A 24,520-nucleotide genomic window follows, 5' to 3' on the forward strand; every position below is an offset into this window, starting at 1 on the left:
CGTGCCTGCCATCAAAATAAGGATATTACGACTGCTGCCCAATGCTCCCTGAATACAGTAAAAACAATCAGGCATGAACTAGAGACTTGCAATGGTGACTACGAGGATGTAGCAAGAAGAAAGATCCCTAGCAGACGATCTGATTGCGTTCGTACAGCAGAATTCCTCGCAAATCTGCAGGAACAGGTGTTGAAGAACCCTGGCATTGGAATTCGGGCTTTGTTCGTGGAGTTGCTAACTGTAGTCAAGCCCTGGATAACAAGGGTAGCCAATGGTAGGCCGTATGTATGGCAGCAGGATTCGGCCCCTTGCCACACCTCTGGGAAAAGTCAAAAATGGTTGTCTGAAAATTTCTTCACCAGTCCAAATGTTTGGCCTCCAAACTCCCCAGACCTTAACCCCATGGATTATTTTGTATGGGGCGCAGTTGAAAAAGACACCAATCGCACTTCCAGTAATACAAAAGCCCAGTTAATGGATAAAATTAAAACAGTTTTTGCGGCCCTTCCCAGGGAGACTGTAGCATCAGCTTGTTCGAGGTTCCGAAGCAGAATTGAAGCTGTGATCGATGCTAATGGTGGTTATTTTGAGTAAATCTTGTTGATAGTATTGTAATTAACTCTGCCTGTAATGTTTTTTTTGTCAATTCATTAAATTTAATAGATACAAAGAAGATTTTCTTTTTCCTTACGAAACTGTCAAATTTATCCCGAACACCCTGTATATATATATATATATATATATATATATATATATATATATATATATATATATATATATATATATTATGACTCACCCAAAATGTCCTAGAATATTCTATGTCTTGCCACTTGCTCGGCGAAGGTATTTATCACATCCTCATAGTCTAGTGCTCTTGTAATATCGCTCTCAATTTGTAGAGCTGCCAAGTTGCTGAACTTGTTCTATGGTAGTCCTTCAACCTTTTGAGGGCGGAAAACGATCATTCAGCTGAGCAATTTGTTGCAATCTTACACAGAAAATTCATAACAGCAGTGTCCAGATTGGGATATATACACTGTATAGCTTCCTGTCGAATTTTCTGTGAAAGTTGTAGGAATGTATTTATTTCTAGGTCACTTGATTTCAGGTCTACTCTGAAGTGTTCGTTTACAAATTCGGGTTCTATATCAGTCAAAGTGTTCTTGAAGTTTTTTTGCCCCTTTTATGATATCCTTTTCACCTATCATGCATTGTTGTGAGAAACTGGAACTCCTTCGAGAGGTTTTCATATGACACTTTTCTTAGATTCATTTTGAATGAGAGACTGTGCAAAATTGTGTCATAAGTATCAGTTTTGAAACTGACTGATGGATTGTACTCATCTTCATTTTCGTTACTTTCATCTGTGCTGTCGTCAAAAAACCTGGTTGGCTTTTCTTCCTCTTTTTCTCTTCCTCATACAATTCAACTCCACTAAGTTTTTTGCCCTGTTCTTCATAGGATTCATAGAGTAACTCTCTCTTTGAGGGACCCATACAGTTCATATACAGTTCCTGTATCAATGTTTACACTTTGTAATTTCTTGTTTGTGGCATTCATTCTTGCGAGAATATCACCCCATAGGCAGATCATGATCCCAACCTCCACTGACTGAAGTTGCTATAGAATCCCACTTGCTTCACATTGCATAACTTTCTTCTGGGTGGTGTCATTTTCAATTTCGGACAAAGTGGAAATTATTTCCTTCCATCCCTCATGAAGATTCCGACAGGCGTCATCACGAGCTGACCAATGAGTAGGCGAAGGATGTTTGATTACTTTTGCAGAAGTTTTCTAAGAACACTTCACCTATGTGTTGAAGATGTGAAAAATTCGTACAGTTTCTGAAGGACATCAAAAAATGCAGAAGAGTATCGACAGGATTCAGCAGTGCAAGTACCAATTAGAGACAGAGACTGTCCAGCGCACGGTGTGAATTCTGCCAATGGATTTATTTCGAGAATTCTTGCTTGCAGTCCTGTGTACTTGCCTGACATGTTACCAGCATTATCATATGCCTGTCCTCTGCAATTTGTTACATCAATTCCAAGCTCGTTTAGTGAATTCAAAACTGCCTCTTATAACTCTTCAGATTTGTAACTTACGTTAGGAATGAAACCCAAGAAATGCTCCACAGGAGTTCCATGTTCTTTCACATATCGCTCAATGAAGGACAGCTGATCAACATGAGACAAGTCTGGTGTTGAGTCAACACTATGGCATTTTTATCATCTTTAATTACTTCAGTCTCCTTTCCTTCATTTCTAAGCTTTTTAATAGCCTGTAGGATATTTTGCTGCTTTCATGAATATTTATGTATTTTTCTACTATGTTAGTGAAGCTGTGTAATAACTCTTCAGATTTGTAACTTACGTTAGGAATGAAACCCAAGAAATGCTCCACAGGAGTTCCATGTTCTTTCACATATCGCTCAATGAAGGACAGCTGATCAACATGAGACAAGTCTGGTGTTGAGTCAACACTATGGCATTTTTATCATCTTTAATTACTTCAGTCTCCTTTCCTTCATTTCTAAGCTTTTTAATAGCCTGTAGGATATTTTGCTGCTTTCATGAATATTTATGTATTTTTCTACTATGTTAGTGAAGCTGTGTAAGAAAACAAGGATTGTAATTTGTTGATGTGCAGGATGCACTCAAGTGACATATGAAATTGTATTGTGTAAATTTTATAAAAGGGATGGATTGAATTTAAATGAATGGTGACTCAACTAAAGAGACTAACTGTTGTTGTTGAAAGGGAGTGTAATGATTCACATGAACAAAAGTTGATAACAGAAAGTAGGAGATGATGTGAAAGAGCAGGGAAATGGAATCAGTGAGACTGAAGTGCCTGTGAATGCAAGGAGAAAATTTGAGAGAGGAAAATGTAAGAATGCAGGAATGAAAAAAAAGCAGGAATCTGGATGGGCAGAGAGAGAGAGAGAGACATGGCATAATGAGAGTGGATGCTTGAAGTAGTAGTGAATGTGTTTGGGGATGGCCTGCTATCTCCTTGGGGGAGTTTGAGCGGGAGATACATAGAATAAGGTGTGATAAAGGTGAGCAAGAAGATGTGAAGAAGTTACATCTTACAGGAGGTGGCTTGGGCAGGATTGGTATGAACTCAAAAAATTGCTATGCATATTCACTAATGATAAGCATATCAGAAATGAGTAGATAAAATGTTTTTCATTGTTTGATTTGCCCAAAAAATGTGGGAAGAAGTGATTGGATTGAATATAAAAATTGATAGGAATATAAAATAGAAGTATACAATGTTTTTCTTGAGTACAGGAAAGGGAGAATTATGCTGAACAAAGGGGGGGGGGATGTTCAAAGGGGAAATAATATCTGCGATTTGGAGGCAGTATGATGTGAGGTGAAGGTTGATAGGTTAAGATATTTCGTTGTTGCCAAACTAAGAAATGTGGACAGTGGAAACAAAAAAAAAAATGTATAGGCAAATTAGCTTTATGAACAAGAGAAGGGTGATTTTAAGTATGGTAGCAGTGATGACTGGAATTGAAAAGATGGCATCTTGAAATAAGGAAAATAAATGTCTTATTGTTGAAAGATAATTATCATAGGCAGTATGTAGCAGAGAACGCATGAGGATTGAGAGAGAGTTTGATCTGATCATGTAATCAGAGGATGTGATTATGAATAGGTGTCAAATAATCTTTCTCTGGTTAGCAAGAGTGACCATGAAGTGATCCTGTATGGTAGCCAGCCATATGAAGACTCTATGAGGAAAGTGTATATGTGAAGTTACAAGGCCAATGATTATAAAAAAACTTAGGAGACAACTAAGAGCTATATCATGGAAAGAGAAGTTCAGTGGAAAGGAGACAGAGTCTGCTTGCACACAGATCAAGAAATATTTAGTGGTAGCCATGTCTAAGTGCATGCCAAAGGCAAAAAAGGTTAAATAAGGTAGAAATAAAAGAGATGAATGAAGAGATTAAGCAAGCTGTCTGAAAAAAATGGCTTTATGGAGGCAGCACAAGATGAAGGGTCATAATCATTTGGATGAGGAGTAAAATGATCAGGCCAGGAAACTGAATCAGTTGGTAAGGACAGAAAATATGAAAAAGAGCAGAAATTAGCTGATTAAACCAATAAAATGAAATGTGATGTTAGTGGATGAAAAAGTAGATTGGTTGTTGTTGCATTTAGTGGAATCTTCAAGGTAAATTTCGTTTTCATGAATGCAACATAATGATAAACACAGCCTTTCATTGGTGGGAGTCATATTAAAAAAAAAAAAAAAAGAGAGGGAGAGAGGAGCTTGAGTGTAGAGAACATAATGGAGGATGGACTGAGTGAGTGAGCAAGAGGTATAATGAGGGAATAAGTAATATTCAAAAGGCAGTAGGACTTATTATCATATCACCATATGTGTGTGTCTGAAGGGAATGTTCCGGGGAGTTAATAACAGCCTTGGCATATCTTTAACAAGACTGTTGTGACAGGACAACTGAAAAGGGAGTAGAAATAGGATAAAATTGTTTCCATTTATAAAGAAATGATAAGACTGAGACTATGAGTTATAAGCCAGCTAAGTGTGTCTGGAATTGTGGTTGAAGTGTGAAGGGTTTGGTGAGGGATTCATAAGTGGGGTGATAATAGCAGTATTCTCTGTGATAGATTTGTTAAAGAGATTGTGTTTTAGCAATCTGTTTTTGTATTATAACAAGATGACTATTAGATTACTCGAGGGCTATGGAGTCTTTCCATTTCTAATGTATATTTATGTTCCCCCTAAAATCTCCTCTTTTCTTTTCAATGCACCCTATTCCTCCTATGTGTTTAAATTTGGAAGAAGGCAAGTTCAGAAGTCTTAAGGTAGCAGCTCTACCACTGGACTACCCATAGGCTAGTAACCTGATATGGAGGACACTAAATTAGTTTTTAGCCAATAGAGAGAGGTATTCAAAATGAATCTATAGAAAACGACCCTGGAATGAAAAAAGGTAAAACAAAAATGGAAATGAAAAATATCATACACATAGCAAACTGGACTGTAAGAGGAATAGCATATAAAGAAATAGAATTAGGTTCAATTCTATTATTATTCTATTCTCTTCTATATTAAATGAAAGAAATTTTCAAATAGCAATAATCACTGAAATAAAAAAGAAATTAAAAGGAATCATGAGAACTGAAAATTTTAATGTCATATATAGTGGAGTCAACAGAGATCAAAGAGCACAAGCAGGTGTTATGATTTGGATTCATAATTTCCTTTCAAAACAGTTAACATATTATAAACTATGAAATGAATGAATAATAGAAGCTAGAATAAAAATAGAGGTTATTTAACAATAATTGGTTTATATGTCTCATAAGAAGGAAGAGAAGATGATAATATTGAATTTTATAATCAGTTACAAAATATATATAGAAAATAAATAAAAATGATTATGTAATATTAGCAGGAGACTTAAATGCAAGAATTGGAAAAACAAAAATGAATAATAGGAATACATAGAGAACATTCTAAACAGGAATGGTAAAAAATTGACTTTGTGGTTTATAATAATCTTAAAATAATGAATTCTTTCTATAAACATAGAGAAATGCTGGCCTGGTTGGCCGAGTGGTTAGCATATCCACTCTCCACCGAAAAGGCTGTGGGTTCAAATCCCACCATGGGCATGGATGTTTGTGATTGTCTGTGAAAGCACTAGTGGTGGTAGTTGATGGTAGATGGTGTTGGTGTTAGAAGATGAAGGTTGGTGGAGTAGTGAGACAAAGAGTTGTAGAGTTGATGCCCTCCATCGATGAGTCTTTGGACTCCCTGGAGGTGTGATATAATAATAATGTATTTATTATTATTTTTAAATAGCATTTAAAAATGCTATTTAAAAATAATAGCATTTTTTGGGGATTGCTATTATTTATCTAATATTGATATTAGATAAATAATAGCAATTTATCTAATATCAATATTAATCTAATATTGATATTAGATAAATTTATCTTAAATGAAAAGACATCGAAGTTTTCTATAGATGTTATTCCACAATAAGTTGAGATCATTTCCTCAATCACTACCGATCGATTTCCTTGATTTAGAAGATTACTATCTAAATGGCTACAAATAACAAGAACAAAGAAAATTTAAAACATTCTTTTATAAAACTAGATTAAATGCCACAAATATACAATGGCTATATGCAGAAATACAAAGAATTAACCAATGTTTAGATAAAATAAAACAAAACAGTGTAGAAATAGAATGGCTTAATATAAAAATCATACTAAATACGGCAGCAAATGAAAGCTTAGGATAGACCACAAAATTCAATAAAAAGAAAAAGACTGAAGATGTGGGATGATACAATCAAAGAAATAATCAAAACAAAAAAAGAAGCATATCATAGATGATTAAGCAATTAAAGATTAGAAGATGAAACAGAGAATAAAAGAATAAGAGCCATAGCTAAAAAGAGAAGTCAGAAAAAGACAGAGGATCATGGAACAAATTTGTTTTTTATTTAGAACTTGACTTATATAAGATAAAGCCCAATGTATATAAGATTTTGAAGCATTTAAGTACAGATATTAGAAAAAGCATAAAAATAAATACCAAATTGAAATTAGAGGAATTTTTACATTTTTATACAGAATTGTGGACAGACAAATATTTTAAAAAAGATAACTTGCTGACATTCAATGAAAATGAAATGGAAATCAGCTTGAAAGAAATAAATAGAAAATCACCTGGAGAAGAAGGTTCAGAATTATAGAAATATGCAGAAATAAGGTTTAAAGAAAGACTTATTATTTTTAAATAAAATCTGTTAAATAAATAACTCATCGATAGAATGGAAAAAACCAATAGTGATATCCCGATTTTTAAAAAAAGGTAATAGACCCAAAAAATTAGAGGTATAAGTATTCTTAATTCTCAAAATATATAGCAGAATTTTAAATAACAAACTAATGAAATATTCTGAAAACTTTTAGAAGTACAAAATGGATTTAGAAAAGGACAATCATATATAGACCCGGCTTTTTGCTTAAAATTAATAATAGAGAAAAGAAGAGAATACAATTTAGAAACATATATAACATTTATTGACTTTGAAAAAGCATTTGATAAAGTTAAAAGAAGTATTTTAATTAACATATTAAAAGAAAGACAAATACCAAATAATATTCTAAAAGCTATCATAAGTATATATGAAAATAATCAAATACAAATAAGATTAAATTATAAACTCTCATATTCGAGAGTGATAAATCAAGGAGTCTGACAAGGATGTCCCCTTTCAGCAACTCCTTATATTTATTTAAATAAAATAAAAATAAAATGGAATAAAAATTTCCGTCAAGGGATTAAACTTTCTTCTACTGTAAATGAGAGTGATATTCAAGAGTGATAAATCAAGGAGTCTGACAAGGATGTCTCCTTTCAGCAACTCCTTATATTTATTTAAATGAAATAAAAATAAAATGGAATAAAAATTTCAGTCAAGGGATTAAACTTTCTTCTACTGTAAACTTGCACTCTCCTATTTTGCTAATGATTAAATAATAATTAAAAATTCTGAAAATAACTTGCAGAAAGATATTTTAAATTGAAATGAAATAGCCAAAGATGATCATTATAAAATTTCTGATATGTATCCTCAAAGAGTCTACAGTTATATGATAGTACCACATGAAAAACTTACATCATTATTAACTTCCTATCTACAATTTTCCTCCAGATCAATCTGTTACCTTCCAAGACTCCGACATTTTCAGATCTTCTATTTCTGTCTTCTAAGGCACTTTTCACTGTATCAATCCGCCTATATCTTGGTCTTCCTCTAGGTCTTTTTTCTGCCAACCTGGAAGAGAACACTTGTTTTGCTAATCTTTCCTCTTCCATTCTGCCGGCCTGGTTGGCTGAGTGGTTAGCATCTTTGCTCTCCAGCCAAAAGGCTGCAGGTTCGAATCCTGCCATGCATGGATGTTGTGATTGTCTGTGAAGGCACTAGGGATGGTAGTCAGCGGTAGATGGTGTTGGTGTTAGATGATGAAGGTTGGTGGAGTAGTGAGACGAAGAGTTGTAGAGTAGATGCCCTCCCTCGTGAGTCTTTAGACTCCCTGCAGGTGTGATGTAATAATAATAATAATAATAATAATAATTCTGTTTAAGTGGCCATACCGCCTGAGATTAACTCTGCTAACACATTCCTGGATGCTAGTAGTTCTTTCCTAATATCCTCGTTTTTAATATGATATTGCTATTGATGCCATCTGTTCACACCCTTCATCTTTCTCAGGTCTCTTATATCTGTGGTCTCTAGTCTTTGGTCAAGTGTTTTACTTCTAACCCAGTTCTCAGATTGATAAGTTAAAATGGGTTTGAACACTGTCTTGTATAATTTAGTGTTTTGACTAATTTCTCTCTTATTCCTTATGAATTTATTCAGTTGACTTCCTACCATACGAGCTTTGTTGATTCTGTTGTCTATTTCCATATTTAATTTACCATCTTCACTAAAAATCGTGCCTAAGTAGCTGAAATGTTTTACTTGTTCTATAGGTTCTCCATTCACAATGCAGTTCATATTTTCAATGCTTCTGCCTATGTTCATTGTCTTTGCCTTGTTGTTGCTGACCTTCATACCATATCTATTACAACAGTTATTCAATTTAGTCAGGAAATCTTGCAAACTTGTACCAGATTTATTTAGAAGTATGACATCATCCACATAAAGAACTGAGATTAAGATCTCCAATTTTTAATCAGGTTTAATACCACTTTCCTTCATAATGTGATTTGTATAGATAACGAATAACAGAAGGGATAATGTACATCCTTGTCTGACACCAGATTTAACATTAAACTACCTTCCTGTTCTTCAATTCTAACTGCTGACTTACAACTCAGACTAAGTATTGCTTGATATAATGCCCCATTGACACCATATAACTGTAGCATTTTGAATAGCTTTTCTCTTGGCACCTGGTCATATGCCTTTTCCAGATCTACAAAGCATTAAATACAGATCTTTGTTATATTCCCATGATTTCTCAACTATTTGTTGTAAAGTAAAAATCTCATCCTGACAGCCTCTATTTGTTCTGAATCCAGCTGTTCTTCACCAAGCTTCCTTTCTGCAATCCTTCTCAACCATTTCTCAAGTATACTTGCATAAATTTTACCAGGAACAAACACTCAGTAGGGAAATACCTCTGTAATTCTTACATTCAGTTATATTTTCCTATGATGATGAAACATAAATCGATGGAACACATTGAAAGAATGAAAAACAAAAAGCCAAAGATTATTGAATGATAATATCAACAGAAAAATCAAAAGCAATGGGCTTTAAAGGACAAAATCCATAAGAACTAAAATAGTAATAGATAATGAGATTTTAGAACAGGTGAATTCATTTAACTAACTAGGATGTATGATTACATATGAAAATGAAAAACATATAAACCTAAAAATTGCAAAATATTTAAAAATAACAGGTGTAATTAACTCTGTATTTAAACCTAATCTAATTCAAGAACAAACTAGATTAAAAGCATATAATACATTAGCTCTACCAGTCCTATTGTTTGGAAGTGAAATCTGGACAGTAAAACAAAAAGACAAAGATTAATAAAAGCTGAAATGAAGTTTATGAGAAAAATTGCAAAGTATTCTTTATTCAATCACAAAAGAAATGAAGAAATTATGAATGAACAAAACCAGGAATCAGTAATAGAAAAAGTAAAAAAATATAAACATAAATGAATGGAACACATTGAAAGAATGAAAAACAAATTCTTCTAAAGAAATTCAATGATGACTTCTGGGCCAGAACAGGTCATTATATGTCTAAATCCATAAAAAGTGTGATGATGAACAAGATGATAGTTCATTGGATGGGGGAGAGGCATTCAAAGGCTTTTGATAAATTGCTACATGACAAATTGCCAACTAAATTGAAACTAGTGAAATGAGAGAGTAGTTTAGTGAGTTGGATAGATATCAGAAAGTTTGTATTGGTGAGCAGTACCAAAAAAGGAAAGTTACTTCACTAGTTCTGTCTCACAGAGGTCTACTTTGGGACTGTTATTGCAAATTAACAATATTAGAACTGGCTAAGCTGGCGATGTGCAGTCATTTACAGATGACACAAAGTTGAGGAAAACTATGAGTAGCAACAGAAGTTGGGACCTTATATAGAAGGACCTGAATAGGTGGTGAGTGGAGCTATAATTTCAGTTGTAAAGTTATGAAATTTATTAGACAAGGTTGGATTGCATTTAGTTTTGCAGGTTTCTTCACTTGTCAGATTCTATTTACAACAGTTTTTTTTTCATTCTTCCTCCTATAAGTCTCTCTCTCTCATATCCATAATTCTCACAATGGTCTCTTCTCTATGTAATCCTCAGACTTTTCTGCCTTCCAGGAAGTGACCAATTCATAATTCTCAATAGTCGTCATTCTTCTTTCATTCTCTGGTCATGTCCATGCTGTTTTGAAGCATGGCCCTCCATTCTCTTTCAGGCACTTTATTCTCTGTTTAAATGTATGCATTTCTGAGGTTGTTTATCTAAAAAAAAAAAAATCCATTTCCACAACTTCTGTTTGTTTTCTCCTGATACCAGGGTCCAACACTCACCTGATACAGCATCTTAGTTTTCCTTGAAAACTTCATAAAATGCAATTTGTGGTCCTAATAGCTTCATATGACATTCCTGCTGAAATGTCTACTTCATAGTGAATGTAGCAGTAGATTTGAACTGTGCTAAAGAAAAATGTTTTTAATTAGTGTATAGTGTGGCTTTTTATCGCAAATTGTGCTGCATTTTTTCAGTTCAAATACAAGTGTCCTTCAGTGGTGGTGGTGAAATATTTTGTTGTTTGTACTCTGATTTCCTACTTGTTTTTTCACACTGCTTCTGAAAATGGCATCCATAAAGAAATGTATGTAAGCATGGAAGGCTTCAGCACAAAAGTCTGACTCTGCCTTGGATTTTTCGCAGTGGATGCATTGCAAAAATTGCTATAAGTACGCACCAAAGTGAAAGATTTGTGGACATTTGGATAAATGAGAAGAAGCAAAACATTAACACATGTGAAAAGTGTCTTGATAGATTAGAGCAATTAGAAATGGGAGCAAGCATTGGGACCATAGTAGAAGAGCTTAGGCAAGAGTTAGTGAAAATGAAAAGCAAAATGAAACATCTGGAAGAGGATATTACACATCTAAAGAAGAGATTGGCTGATGATAATGAGAAAGAGGAAGTTAGTATTATGAAGAAAGAGTCAAAGGATAGTTATAAATCATTGTATGGGGACTCAATCAGTAGAGGTGTAATTACAAATAATAATTGGTGGAACAATGAAGTAAATAACTTATGTGTTACAGAAAAGGAAAGACTGCACATCAAAATTAGTTGTAGTTGTGGGCACAAATGACTTAGTTGGGGGAGAAAAAGAATGTTGATAGAGACTGGAGGAAGTTGTTGCAGCAGGTAAAGAAGAATAGTGTTGTTGTGAAAGTTGTAGGCATGTTGCCTAGATATGATAACAGTGAATTGAGAAGAAGAGCATAGATAATGAATAGTAAGATGGCTGAGTTGTGTGAGGCAAAGGGAGTTCAGTTGGTAAACCTATGGAGTGAATTTGAAGGGAAGTTGGAATCGTTTAAAGCTGGTGGATTACATTTGAATGGGTCTGGTGTTGGCCAGTTAGAAAGTCTATTGTTTTCTGAGAAGACATAGAGTCAAGAAGTTAATGTAGTAAATAATCAATGTACTTGTGAAGCAGGATAGCACAAATAAATGGATTGTACGACAAGAGGATAGATATGATAGCTCTCTAAATATGAGGTGTTGTTGTTAAAGATGTGTTGCAGCAACACAAGACGATGGAATGCATAAAGGTGAGGATGAGATAGGTAGGAATGGAAATCAGGATCAAGGAAACAGGAGTAGTCAGGCTGAAGAGAGGTGTGGTGTAGCAGCTAGACTAGAGAATGTTGGTGCTGGTAGAATAGCCTCAACAGGCCTGTTGAGGCCATTCTCATCACAGGGATTGTTGTATTTGTACACAAATGTAAGAAGTATTCAAAAAACGAGAGCTGAGTTTGTTGCATTGATTGAGAGAGTATGCCCATAGATAATTGGAATAAGTGAAACCTGGTTGTCTGAGGAGGATGTGATGTCAAGAATAGAAATAAAAGGATATATAATTTTCTGGAGGGATAGAAATGTGAAGAGGAGGGGGGAGTGCTGTTAATGATTGCAGAAAAATTGTGTCTGCAAAATGTAGAAGTTGATAGTGCATGCACAGATTTTGAATCTGTATGGTGCGAAGTTGAAATAAACAGGTTATTATATCTGATAGGATGCTGTTATAGGCCAGGGAATGCAGAGAATACCGATTGTGAAATGTTTAGGGAAATTAGTTGGGCATATAAAAAGAAGGTGATCCTGATGGGAGACTAATTACAGGTATATAGAATGGAAGGAGCACATAATGTATGTATGTGAACAAGGAGATTGAGTTTGTGGAATTCCTGAGAGAGAAGTATCGCAAGCAGCATATGATAGAAGCAACCAGATGCTTTAATGTTTTCGATTTGGTGATAACTTCACAAGATGTAGTTGTTAAAGAGGTGTTGACACTGCCACCAATTGGTGAGAGTGATCATGAGGTACTTGTTTTTGAAGTGATAAAACAAAAAAAAAAAATTATTGCCAGAAAAGATATGTGTGGAAGTATAAAGCATGATTATAGGAAGCGATTATACATGTATTATACATTATACATATTACATGATTATACTAACCTAACCAATTTACCTTGTACAAAGAAAATTTTTTAAGCATCGAAGAAGCCAGAAAGGAAGAAATAAGTGTATATGAAGTGGACATTATGTTTCTAATTTAAATTGACAAAGATAAATGATTATAATGTAAACAAAACGGGCTTTTACCAATTGGTGTTCATAAATGTTCATAGCATTTACGAAATGGTTTGGTAAAAGCCTGAAATGGAAGCATTTAGAATCATTTTTCAGACTTTTACAACCTCACTATGTTAATGCTAGGATTTACCACTTTTTGGGCTTTTACAGTAACATATATATTACATAAAACCATAGCACAAAATAATAGAATTCTATGCATCACAACCTTAATGCTACTTTTAAACTACCTGTAAAATTAAACATATTCAACTCCTCCAAGGATGCCCTTACCCTTCCAGGCCCACCCTGGTGTATACCAAATCTACTGTAACTTATATTGGTGAAACTGAATGTGCAGTTCCAGTCTATAAAAAAAAAATATAGATGACACATTAAATTTAACAAATTTAGTAAAGTAGGCCTCTCAGATCATGCTCTTAAAAGCCTACACCAAATTGATTGGAAAAGTACCTGTTTCTTGAAATTTTGATCAACCATCCTAATCTAAGCAATGAAGGCATAAAAATTCCAAGAATTTGGATAGCAAACCTGTGTTTTAAAACTAAGCAATAATTTCAGCCTCCAAATTTCAGCCCTTCTTGGCCTCCAGATTTTTAGCCAAACTGATAACAGGGACTTAGCTTGGATGTAGTAAGTTTTTTTTTTTTTTAATGCCAAAGATCAGTCAAGTAATCTTAATGGCTAACCAAACTAGTGTGACTTTAACATAATATGTAGATTGTAGTGTAGTTTGTTTCTTTGTATATATGTGTATACTCCAGATAAAATTCTTTCAACCCGCATTGGATATTTTTTTAATAATTCTTTCAACCTGCATAGCACATTGGACTTCTAATCCAAAGGTCCCAGGTTCGAGTCCCAGTAGGGATGACTAAATTTTACAGCGGGAAGGAGTGATGACAAGAGGCCATCCCTGGAAGTTACGAAAGGAAACTGTGAGCAAGGAGGTGAGGAGTGGTATCTTTGCATGGAGGGTGGTTGAACCATGGAATGCATTGCCTGATGGAGTGGTGAGAGCGAGAATGGTCAATGAGTTCAAGATATGGTATGAGAGACTTTGTGTTTCTTAGGCGGTGGGGAGTACCTACCCTCGATGAGTCTTGATAGAATTTGTGTTTCTTAGGAAGGACCTCCCACGATGAGTCTTTTGACTCCATGGAGGCCTGAATAATAATAATAATAAAACCCTTGAGATGAGGTTGAAAGTTTATTTTTCGCTTGGTTAGACTATAATAAATTTAGTTTAATCCTTTATCCAAGTGAGAGCAAACAAAGTTTGCACCTGAAAATATCTTCAGGACTGAATATAGTGTTGCACTATCTTACCTGGGTAAGTAGTACAACACTAGGCAACTCGTAACAAAGATGGAGCAAGCTACCAGCACTCCTATCCCAGTATCTCCCATAATGCAAAACACATCTCCTTGCGGATATGTCTAATGTTATGCATTAAGGGATTGGCCACTACCATTACCATTAAGGGAGCCAGGCCCAGAGTTGGAGATACCAGGCAGAAGCAAAAGCAAGGTCATCTTTACCTATAGGAGTTGCCAAAAGGTTTGGCACCTTTTTTTATTAAATTACTCTGGATTTAGAGAAAGATGTTGAAAGTTTATTTTTCACTGGGTTAGACTATAATAAATTTAGTTTAATTCTTTACCCAAGTGAGATTAAACAAAGTTTGCACCTGAAAATATCTTGAGGACTGAATATGGTGTTGTACTATCTTACCTGCTGGGCCTGGCTCCCACTGAAGAGACCTCAATAAAGGTCAAAACTAGTTTGGGTAGTGGCATCCCTTAATGCATAACATTTTACATATCCACAAGGAGATGTGTTTTGCATTATGGGAGACACTTGGATAGGAGTATTGGTAGCTTGCTCCACCTTTGCTACGAGTTGCCTGGTGTTGTACTACTTACCCAGGTAAGATAGTACAACACCATATTCAGTCCTGAAGATATTTTCAGGTGCAAACTTTATTTGCTCTCACTTGGATAAAGGATTAAACTAAATTTATTATACCTTGAGATGAGGGTTAAAATATCAGGTGATTATTAAACTGAAGTTTTAGTATAGTATACCACTGTAATTGTTTCCATAATTTTTAAAATTTAGTATCATCCATGTATGATCTTCCTGCTGTAAAGCATGACATGACTGAAAATACCCTAAGTTCAATTCTGCTTCTTAAGATGTTCCTCATTACTCTTCTTATAGATGGATGAAATTTGGTGTGTGTGTGCATGTGTACATTATCATTCTTTTAGGCTTGAATGGCTCACATCAGATCCTCCACTCTTTGATTATGCTTTCTTCTGACAATAACTTCTTGATATTCCACCTTATTCTCATATAATAAATCTTAACATCTGTTAAAATCTTTGAGAAATTATTACAATGGAATTTTATGACTTGAGTATAGTGATAAAAAAAATAAAAAATAAATAAAAAAAACTAGGTTTAATAGTTGTTGAAACATACAAAGAGAGAAAAAAAAATCACTAAAATGAATAGATGGCTTCTTCAGGGTAGTAAAGGAAGTAAACAAATTAAATACAAAAATTTAAAAAACTGAGATAAGTATTATCAAATTAAAGAATGAGGAACTATTGATGTGTGGCATATGCCATCTGTCTTATAGGATTGTTTGGAAGTAATTGTTAGAAAAGATGAATGCTGAGAGATTAATTAATGATTTCTGGACATCACTTAAAATAAATTGCTAGTTATAGTTGAGAGCTATGACAGTGGTACATTCTTTGATATAATCTGAAAGGAAGTTTTCTTCATGATACAGCATGGTGACATGATTTACATTGGAATGATATGTCAATCGTTCAATGCTGTTGCCACACTCTCCCTCCCTGAGTCTTTGGACTCCCTGGAGGTGTCACATAATAATAATAATCAAGTTTCAGTTTTTCTTTGTTGTATGCAATTTTTTGTATTTTATGGGAGTGTCTATTTGAAAACAAGCATATGTTTATGTTTTCCATGAATGACTACCATTTTAAATTTCTGAGTTTTATTTTTTCTACTATATGTTTTGAGAAAAGCATAGAAGTTTATAAATTGAAAAGAAAAAAATTACTTTAATGACAGGCTTATGAATCAGTGGACCAGATGGCAATGAACAGAGATAAGTTTGAAGAACTGAGGATTCCTATGTGTGTTATTCCTGCTACAATTAGTAATAATGTGCCAGGAACTGACTTTTCTCTTGGTGCTGATACTGCACTGAATGAAATAACTGAGGTAGGTGTTATGTTTTTATTTAAAATTTGATAGAAACCATGCATTTTGAAACTAAGATGTCTTAACTATGATCTTTTTAACTGTAGTTTAATATCTCAGCTGATATAAATACAGCTTCAGAAATAGTTTTAATTGAAAGTGATTTTTTTTTTTTAAATATTATTAGCAAAATTTTAAATTTGGTTTACAACTGAATTTAGTTCTAATTCATATTATTTTATGCTTTACACATTTCATGATAATTTCATTTGGATTATGTAAATTAAAATTAAACAATTAAATTTGAGCATCATCATAGTGGCCTTTTTAAATTTTTTTAAATGATGATCCCATAATGAGCTGGTTTTTATTGTAAATTCTATCTACTAAAGATTGTTAGTCTGTAACACATTTAGGGTACCTCAATTTACATTCAGGATTAAATCTTGTAGTCTTGCTCTAAAGACCAAACATAGAACTTTTTCAAGCCATTTCAGTCCTCCAATAAGCACAATGTGATCTCAATAGATAAAGACAGTCATTTACCACCTAAAAAAACTAAAGCATGTTAAAGAAAGGAAAGGCACAGTATGAGAGGAGATTGGCTGGTCAGGTCAAGGTTAAGTCAGGAATTTTTCAGCTATATGGCAATCAAGAGAAAGAATAATTATGGCAGGTTGACACTAATGGATAGTCATGACAGCAGAATAACAGCTGCAAAGAATATAGTGGAATTATTAAACGAAGATTTTATCGGTGTATTTCATACCTGCGTAAATGATGCAGTGCAATATATAGAAGGGAGACAAGTATTAGGAGAAATGGAAGTGAAAGAATCAGAGGTTGATTGGGTTAGATGTTAACAAAGCTGTGGAAATGGATGACATATCACCACATATTCTTAAGGAATGTGCACAACAGTTGGCTATGTTCTTCACCTAGTTACTTAATGAAAGTTATGCATGAGTAAGGTAAATAACAACTGAAAAGAAAACAAAATAGTACCACTCCACAAGCATAGACCAATAATAACACTCCACAATAATAGACCAGTCTGTATAACTGCAATTGTGGTCAGTGTGTTAGAGAGATTGATTAGGAATAGAATAGAATACAGGATAGATTGATAGACATAGCATTCTTTATTATGTTCAGCATGGATTTTTAAAGAGTAGGTCCTATTTTAGCAATTTACTTGCATTTTATGATAGGATAACAGGTGTGTTAGATAAGGGAGAATCATATACAGTGATATTCTTTGACTTTGCAAAAGCGTTTGATAGATTACCACACATAAGTTAGTGTTCATGGAAGGTTCAATAATAATAATTCTTCTTCTTCTTCTTCTTCTTCTTCTCCTCCCTTCTATGTATTAGGCCTGCTAGCCTGTTACAGAGCTATTTTAAGCCCTTATGAGCTGTACCTGTTCTGTGGATAAGGTGACTAGCCCTATGCCTCCCAGTATATCCTATAGTTGTAGCTGCATGTGTTCACAGGGCTGGTTTTTGTGGGAGGAAAAACTCCAGATAAACTTGGGGAAAAAAAACTGTTGTCCATGCCCAAGACCGGCTAATTTGGCTATGTCTGAAAAAGATCCTTAAGCTCCTCACGTTGGTGATGGGAATTGAACCCATGACACTCCTTTCCCAGGCATATGGTTGTGAAAACATAGCCACTATAAAGATATTTGTAAAATGTCCATATCCATTTTGTGATTTGAACCAATGGCCTGCTTATTGGAGAACAATTATGCTATCCACTTAGCCAAACAGACTTTCAAATGTCCTTAATATTGTGGATTGGTAGTAAGTGGACAAGAAGGAAGAAACTTGTTAAGTTGATTTTGAGACTTGCAGATTGTACATTTTAGGAAATACATATGAGAAAAAACTGTTCAGCAGTAGGACGAATGGATGAAGAGGAAGAAAAATTTGTGAGTGAGTTTTAAGATTGAACTGCGAAGGGGTGTTGAATATCTAGTCTAGTGTACATGTTTTAACAGATTTAGGACAATGGCGAAATTGCCTAAACCTTACTTAATAGATTTGTTCAAGACCAAGTCAAGAGCCATGAAGATATCAAGTGCTACCACTTGGGATTTGCCAAATTAATCAGTGGTACTTATTCATAGGTATGCAGATCCAATGTTGACCTTAACATTATTTATTCTCTGCTTCCAAGGATGCCCTCTCATCATTTCCTGACCCTCCATAAAATGAAAAATTCCATCAACTGAAATTCTGTATGACCTTTTCAGAAGTTTGTAAGTCTCAATCATATCACCTCTCTTTCTCCTGTTTGCTAGTGTCTGCAGTCTACAATCCTGATATAATTTTTAACACTCCTTCATAACCATCTGTCTTCATAATCAGTATTCCACAATCCTGATATAATTTTTAACACTCCTTTGTTTCTCTTCACTGTATCCAAACCACAACAGAAACCAGTAGACCAGATATGCACACAATAGTCCAAGTGAGGCCTTATCAAGGCCTTGTAGAGAGGCAAAATGACATCTTTAACTTTACATGTCAAAGTTCGTTTCAGCATTGCAATTACCTTTTGAGTTGTATTTGCAATCTTTGCTACATGGCCCCTGAACTTCAACTTCCTATCTACTAACACCCCAAGATCCCTAGTCTGATCAGTTTCTTGTCAGATAATCCCACCAGTATAATACGACATTGAATATCTAATCATGCCAGTGTGCGTGACTTTACGTTTTCTAACATTGAACTGACATCCAGTTTCCCATGCCTACAATTTCTGCCTATTCAAATCATTCTGCTAAGTACTGCATATCAGTAGCATTCCTGATTACACTACCTATCTCTGCATCATTAGCAAATATCTATAGGTCAACTGTCAAATTCTTCCCAATTCTGGTAAACAATATCATGAAACTATTTGTAGAAAAACTAAGCAGCAGAAAATGAATAGCTGTATGAAAGAGAGAGTGAATTGGTGAAAGAAGAATCATTCATCAGCCTAACTGCTCTCTTAACAAGTCAAGAATTTAGAGCTTTTAGAGACATTATGTTGGAGGTTTAATGGAATATTTACAGCACTTAAGCCCCAACACACGGAGCTTTTAAGGACACTGTTTCAAAAGTGAGCACAGCATTCGGTCATTGGATGGATTTCTATAGTCAATAGGTATTGAGAGGTAAGGCCTTAAGCAAAATATCTAATTTCTTGGATGCCGAGAAGATATTTGTGATATGCTTATGCTAAGAAACATTGGAAGTTAATTATCCCAAGTAGAGAAAATCTCATCTAGAGATCAAGGTGTTGAAGGGTTCTTTTTTGCAGGAAATAGGAGTGAGTTTTAATAGCATTAAAATTAATAAGGTTATCAGAACCTACCCTTGAAGAACAGTTTAGAGATCAGAATTTATTGCTGCAGAAGTTATTTGAAAAGTTCTGTTAATTTGTATGGAGTGAGGTTTGTGAAATGAGAAGAGGCAATATGATGTCATCAGCAAAACTGTGGATTGGATTTGGACAGCTGTAGAAGGTTGTCGATGTAAGCATAGGTGAAAGGACAGAGCCTTGCATGATCCTAGCATTAGTCACAAAGTTTAAAGATATGATCCATTTAGCATAACACTGATATTTGACCAAAAAGAAAGCTAAAAATCCAGTTACAAAAGACCCAATGCAAAAGACATGAGCAGCTTATTTAATAGGCCATTGTGCCATACATAATCAGATGTCATAGAGAAAGAGCAACCACTTAAAATTACCCTAAACTTTTCTTTAGCATTCCTCCAAAGATGAGTGACATAAGTAAGATGATCAATTGTCATTTATTAATGGGGAGTCTTCCAGGTGGTGTTGAGCATTAATGGTTTTTCTCTACTGTATTACTTTGGAATTGAAGTTGGAAATATTGGATGGTAATTATGTCTTCCATTCTTAGGAATGGATTAATTTCCAACCTGCAGATACCAGTAGAATAGGAAAGACAACATAGAAGTCATATCCAGAGCATAAACCTTCAGAAGTGAACAAATACAATTGTGACTTTGAGAACTAGACCGGACAAGATTATTTTGATCTCTTTCTTATTAAAAATTGAAGTCAACTGCAAGTGCTACCTGCAGTGGATGATGATAAAGGATAATATGCATAAACCACCATTTGTCAGCTGACACATTGAATGTGAAGTTCTAGGTGACTGGAACATGATTCTGTACAAAAACATTCAGAACCAAGGCTCACAATATTAGTTTCCTTGGAAGGACTGCGATATGCAAGCTCCACATTACTCAAACCAACATGCAGCATCATCTGAAGGCAACTCTTGGTGCAAAGAACATGTACAGCAGGACGTGCGAGCTTCAAAAGCTGTGTTATGGAGCAACAAATCATGTTAAACATGTTACATCCCTTACCAAGCAAATGGACTGGTGTGGGTGTGCTGGATTCTCTGTGAACATCTTCTACCAGAGTGCATAACCATAACTACGAAATTTGGAGGTAGTGGCATGATGGTATGGTCCTGTTTTTCCTGGTTTGGCCTTGGATCTCTGTTTGTAATGCTACGAACATTGAACTCCAAGAGGTAATTGAACATTCTGGACAATGCAATGCTCCCTACTTTGTGGTGTTTCTACAGAACTGGCCATTGTCTCTCTTTCAGCAAGACAATGCGCCATGTCATAATGCTGCTGATGTAACTGTGTTGGTGTTTGTGGACATGAAGGTCGCCACACTTGACTGCTTTTCACAGAGCCCTAATATCAAACCTATTGAACATCTTTGGGATGAACTGGAGCATCAGGTGAGATCAAGGGATGTTTTCACCCCAACACTCCACAACTTCATTACATGCCTACAAGAAGAATGGTCCGAAATTCCCATTGATCGCTATTGTATGCTTCTGGAAAGTATGCCCCATAGGATTGCTGCAGTCATCACAGTAAAAGAGGTCCTACATCTTATTAAGGTGGTGTCATGACTGTTTGTTCCTCACAGTATGTATCCATTGACTTCTTTCCAAGCAGTGTATTTCTTAATTGTAGAATATATTCGCTAAAATTTTATTTCAAAGTATGCATCTTTTTATGATATTGTTAAAAAAAAAATCTCAAAACTGGAAATTATTTTCCAGCAAGAGTGCCACTGTGCTTAATTCACATTAAAAGCAATATTCTGACATTCTTATAAGCATTAAAAGATGCCAGCAAAACATTCTTTTATTTTCAGATTTGTGATAGAATCCGTCAGTCTGCTCAGGGAACTAAACGAAGGGTGTTTGTTGTAGAAACAATGGGAGGTTACTGTGGCTATTTAGCAACTCTAGCTGGTCTAGCAGGTGGAGCTGATGCTGCTTACATTTTTGAAGAGTCTTTCTCTATTGCAGATGTAATAGAAGATGTAGTACACATGAAGAAAAAGATGGCAGAAGGAGTTCAGCGAGGACTGATACTTAGGTTTGAAATAGTTTCATACTTATACAAATTGATTTAGTTTATAAATTAGTTTGATTAAAATATAACCTAAAAGAGCTTAACGAAATGTGATTCAGGTTTTTATTATTCTCAGATTTTTTAATTGTTTTTAGTAATATTCAAAAAGCCACTTTATTAAAATATGTTCTCTAAACGTATAATGTAGAATTTTTTTTCTCTCTCTCTCTCTCTCTCAAAACAGTATCAAGTTTTTTTACAAGGTGTGTCCATAAAGTAAGGCCCATTCAGAATTTACTACCAAATATGATATATTAGAGAGGTCATGCATGCATGGTAGCATAATATAACTCATTAGCTAGCTGTTGATCATTTAATAGGACACATTTAGCTAATTACAGACCAATAATATCTGGCAATGCTTTCATAGTGCAGTTGCAAGAAGTTCATGCCAGTTATCCTTTGGAGAGAGAGATCTGGGTTCAAATCCCTAAAGTATGTGAGAAAAAGCTGCTTTCACATGGAGATGGAAAGACTTCCATCTCCATGTAAAAAGTTTTTCATATTGCAAAAGACACTCTAGCCAAAAAGAGTGCCTCATAGTTGCTTTTGTTGTAATTCCATTCAACATGAGTATCACTGGAGTGCTTGATTAGGATACTGGAGAAGGTGACAGTCCATGTATAGAGAAATGGGCAGATAGGAATATTATCCTCTGTAGCAGATATCATAGCTTTTTAAGATAGATCTTGTCCTAACAGTTTAGTTATATGAATAATAAATAACCAGGTTAACTTGTAGATGTTTTTTTTTATTAATACTATGTATTTTCTCAACATGTTGCTATCTATATAGTTCACAGCATCTTCAGAAGGCTGTTTAACATAAGTAAAAAATTGACAAAAAACTAAATTTCCCAACAGCTGTTATTTCTATAAATAGAAAGAACTGAAGTGATGAAATTTATAACAATAGCATCTATTGGAAAACATTTAGTTTGTGTTATTTTTTTTACTTATGTTAAACAAACTTTTGAAGATTCTGTCAGCCTAATAGACAGTGAAACGTGTTAAGCAAATACATCTAGTGTTAATAAAAAATAAATAAAATAAACAATTACTAATTAAACCCTGATTATTTATCATTCATGCAGATTTACTCACAGTTGAACTTACCTACAAGTTTTGACACATTTTATGGTACCTGAGTTGCAAAAGTTGGTAAGAGTCTGAATTCGGGATTGGGTGGGCAGAGAAAGTATTTTCATATCAATTGGCTCCCGTTTTACTATAAAGTTATGACTGAGTTAGATGAGAGAAATGGATATACCATAGTATTATTTAAATTGAAACAGGTGAGAATGGAAAATAAATTAGTGATATATCATAGAGGATGGCTGACCGATATGCATTAGAAACTAGTGTATGGATGGGGGCGGTGAAGAATCAGATCAAAGAAAAGAAGTTGAGGCTAGAAGTGTAATTGGATTTATGGCTTGAATATCCATATACTGACTTGAATGAGATGCTCATTGTGTGTAGATAATGCCAAGCAGGATGATAAGGTGTTCCTGCAAGGGGATCTGGTTAGGCATGCTACAGAGCAAATTATTATTATTATTGCACCTTCTATGGAGTCGGCAGACTAATCATGAGAGGTTCATTCAACTGACAACATATTTATCATACTGAATCTTAAAATCCTTAACACTCCTTGCATTAACAACACATTCTGGTAATGCATTCCGTTCACTGACAATTCTCCATGTAAAAAATCTATTCCTCCCATGCCTCTTCACCACACTTATATAACTTCCAGGGATGACCTGGTGTTTCTCTTCTTGCCTTTTCCTCTTTTTATAATCTCATCTGGATTAATCTGATAAAATTCTCTCACCAACTTAAATGTTTCTATCATGCCTCTACCTCTTTCCCTCTTATCCACCAAACTCTGCAGTCCACATTTTTTCAGCCTCTCTCCATAGCTAGCATTTCAAAGTCCTGATATTGTTTTAGTCACTCACCTCTGGACCCTCTCCAATGTCTCCACATTACACTGAAAACCAGGTAACCAAATTTGAGCACAATAATACAAGTGTGGTCTGACCAGTGCTTTATACAGTTGCACAACCACTTCCTTATCCCAATATGTTAGAGTACTTGTTATCATAGAAGCACTACGATGTGCAGCCTTTGCAACACTAGCAACATGCCCTCTAAACTTCATTTATGGTACCTGAGTTGGGAAAATTGGTAAGAGTCTGAATTCAGGATTTGGTGGGCAGAGAATCAAAACATTTCAGGAAAACTTTATTAAGAGAAGGTATTTCATGTCTACTTCAACCATCACCCACAAATCTTTAATCTCATCCACTTCCTGCACTACAGCACCATCAATATAGTACACAATCTTATATTTCTGTACTCCAAAATGCATCACCTTGCACTTACTGATATTAAAACTACAACCCCACTCCTTTGTCCAAGTAAAAAGTCTGTTCAAATCTTCCTGAAGGGAATTAACATCAGCAGTGCTATTTAGAATTCTGCTGAACTTTGCATCATCATCAGCACACAACTGAAGATCCCCAGTCACTCCACACGTTATATCGTTTACAAATGAGTGTTAAACAACAGGGGTTCAAGAATAGAACCCTGGGGACATGCCACTGTTTACCCTCCTTTTTTGTGACACTGCTCCATCATACACAACCTGCTGGTATCATTCTGTGAGCCAGTCTCCAAGCCAATAACCATTATACTATCTGTTCCCATCCTCTGAAGCTTGTGCATCCACTTATCATGTGATAATCTATCAAATGCTTTTGCAAAGTCCAAGAATATCACTGTGTATGATTTTCCCTTATCTAACATGCCCTTTAATCTATCATAAAATGTAAGTACTATGCAAAATTGGGAAGAAGAATGTA

At 34.8% G+C, this 24,520-nt stretch overlaps 1 protein-coding gene across 3 annotated transcripts in view; it reads left to right on the forward strand.

Annotated features, from left to right (window-relative positions):
• LOC150100974 (ATP-dependent 6-phosphofructokinase-like) overlaps positions 1-24,520 on the forward strand; it is a 308,202-nt gene that overhangs the window by 232,551 nt on the left and 51,131 nt on the right. For all 3 annotated transcript variants that reach the window (XM_090401413.1, XM_090401415.1, XM_090401414.1), the window contains exons 15-16: positions 16,046-16,198; positions 21,389-21,615. In XM_090401413.1, coding sequence (XP_090257539.1) covers positions 16,046-16,198; positions 21,389-21,615 — 380 coding nt within the window. The remainder of the gene's footprint in view (positions 1-16,045; positions 16,199-21,388; positions 21,616-24,520) is intronic.

The sequence above is a fragment of the Typopeltis vanoorti genome, chromosome 12, assembly GCF_054136105.1.
Source record: "Typopeltis vanoorti isolate ZY-2024b chromosome 12, IOZ_Tvanoo_1.0, whole genome shotgun sequence".
Classification (NCBI taxonomy): Eukaryota; Metazoa; Arthropoda; class Arachnida; order Uropygi; family Thelyphonidae; genus Typopeltis; species Typopeltis vanoorti.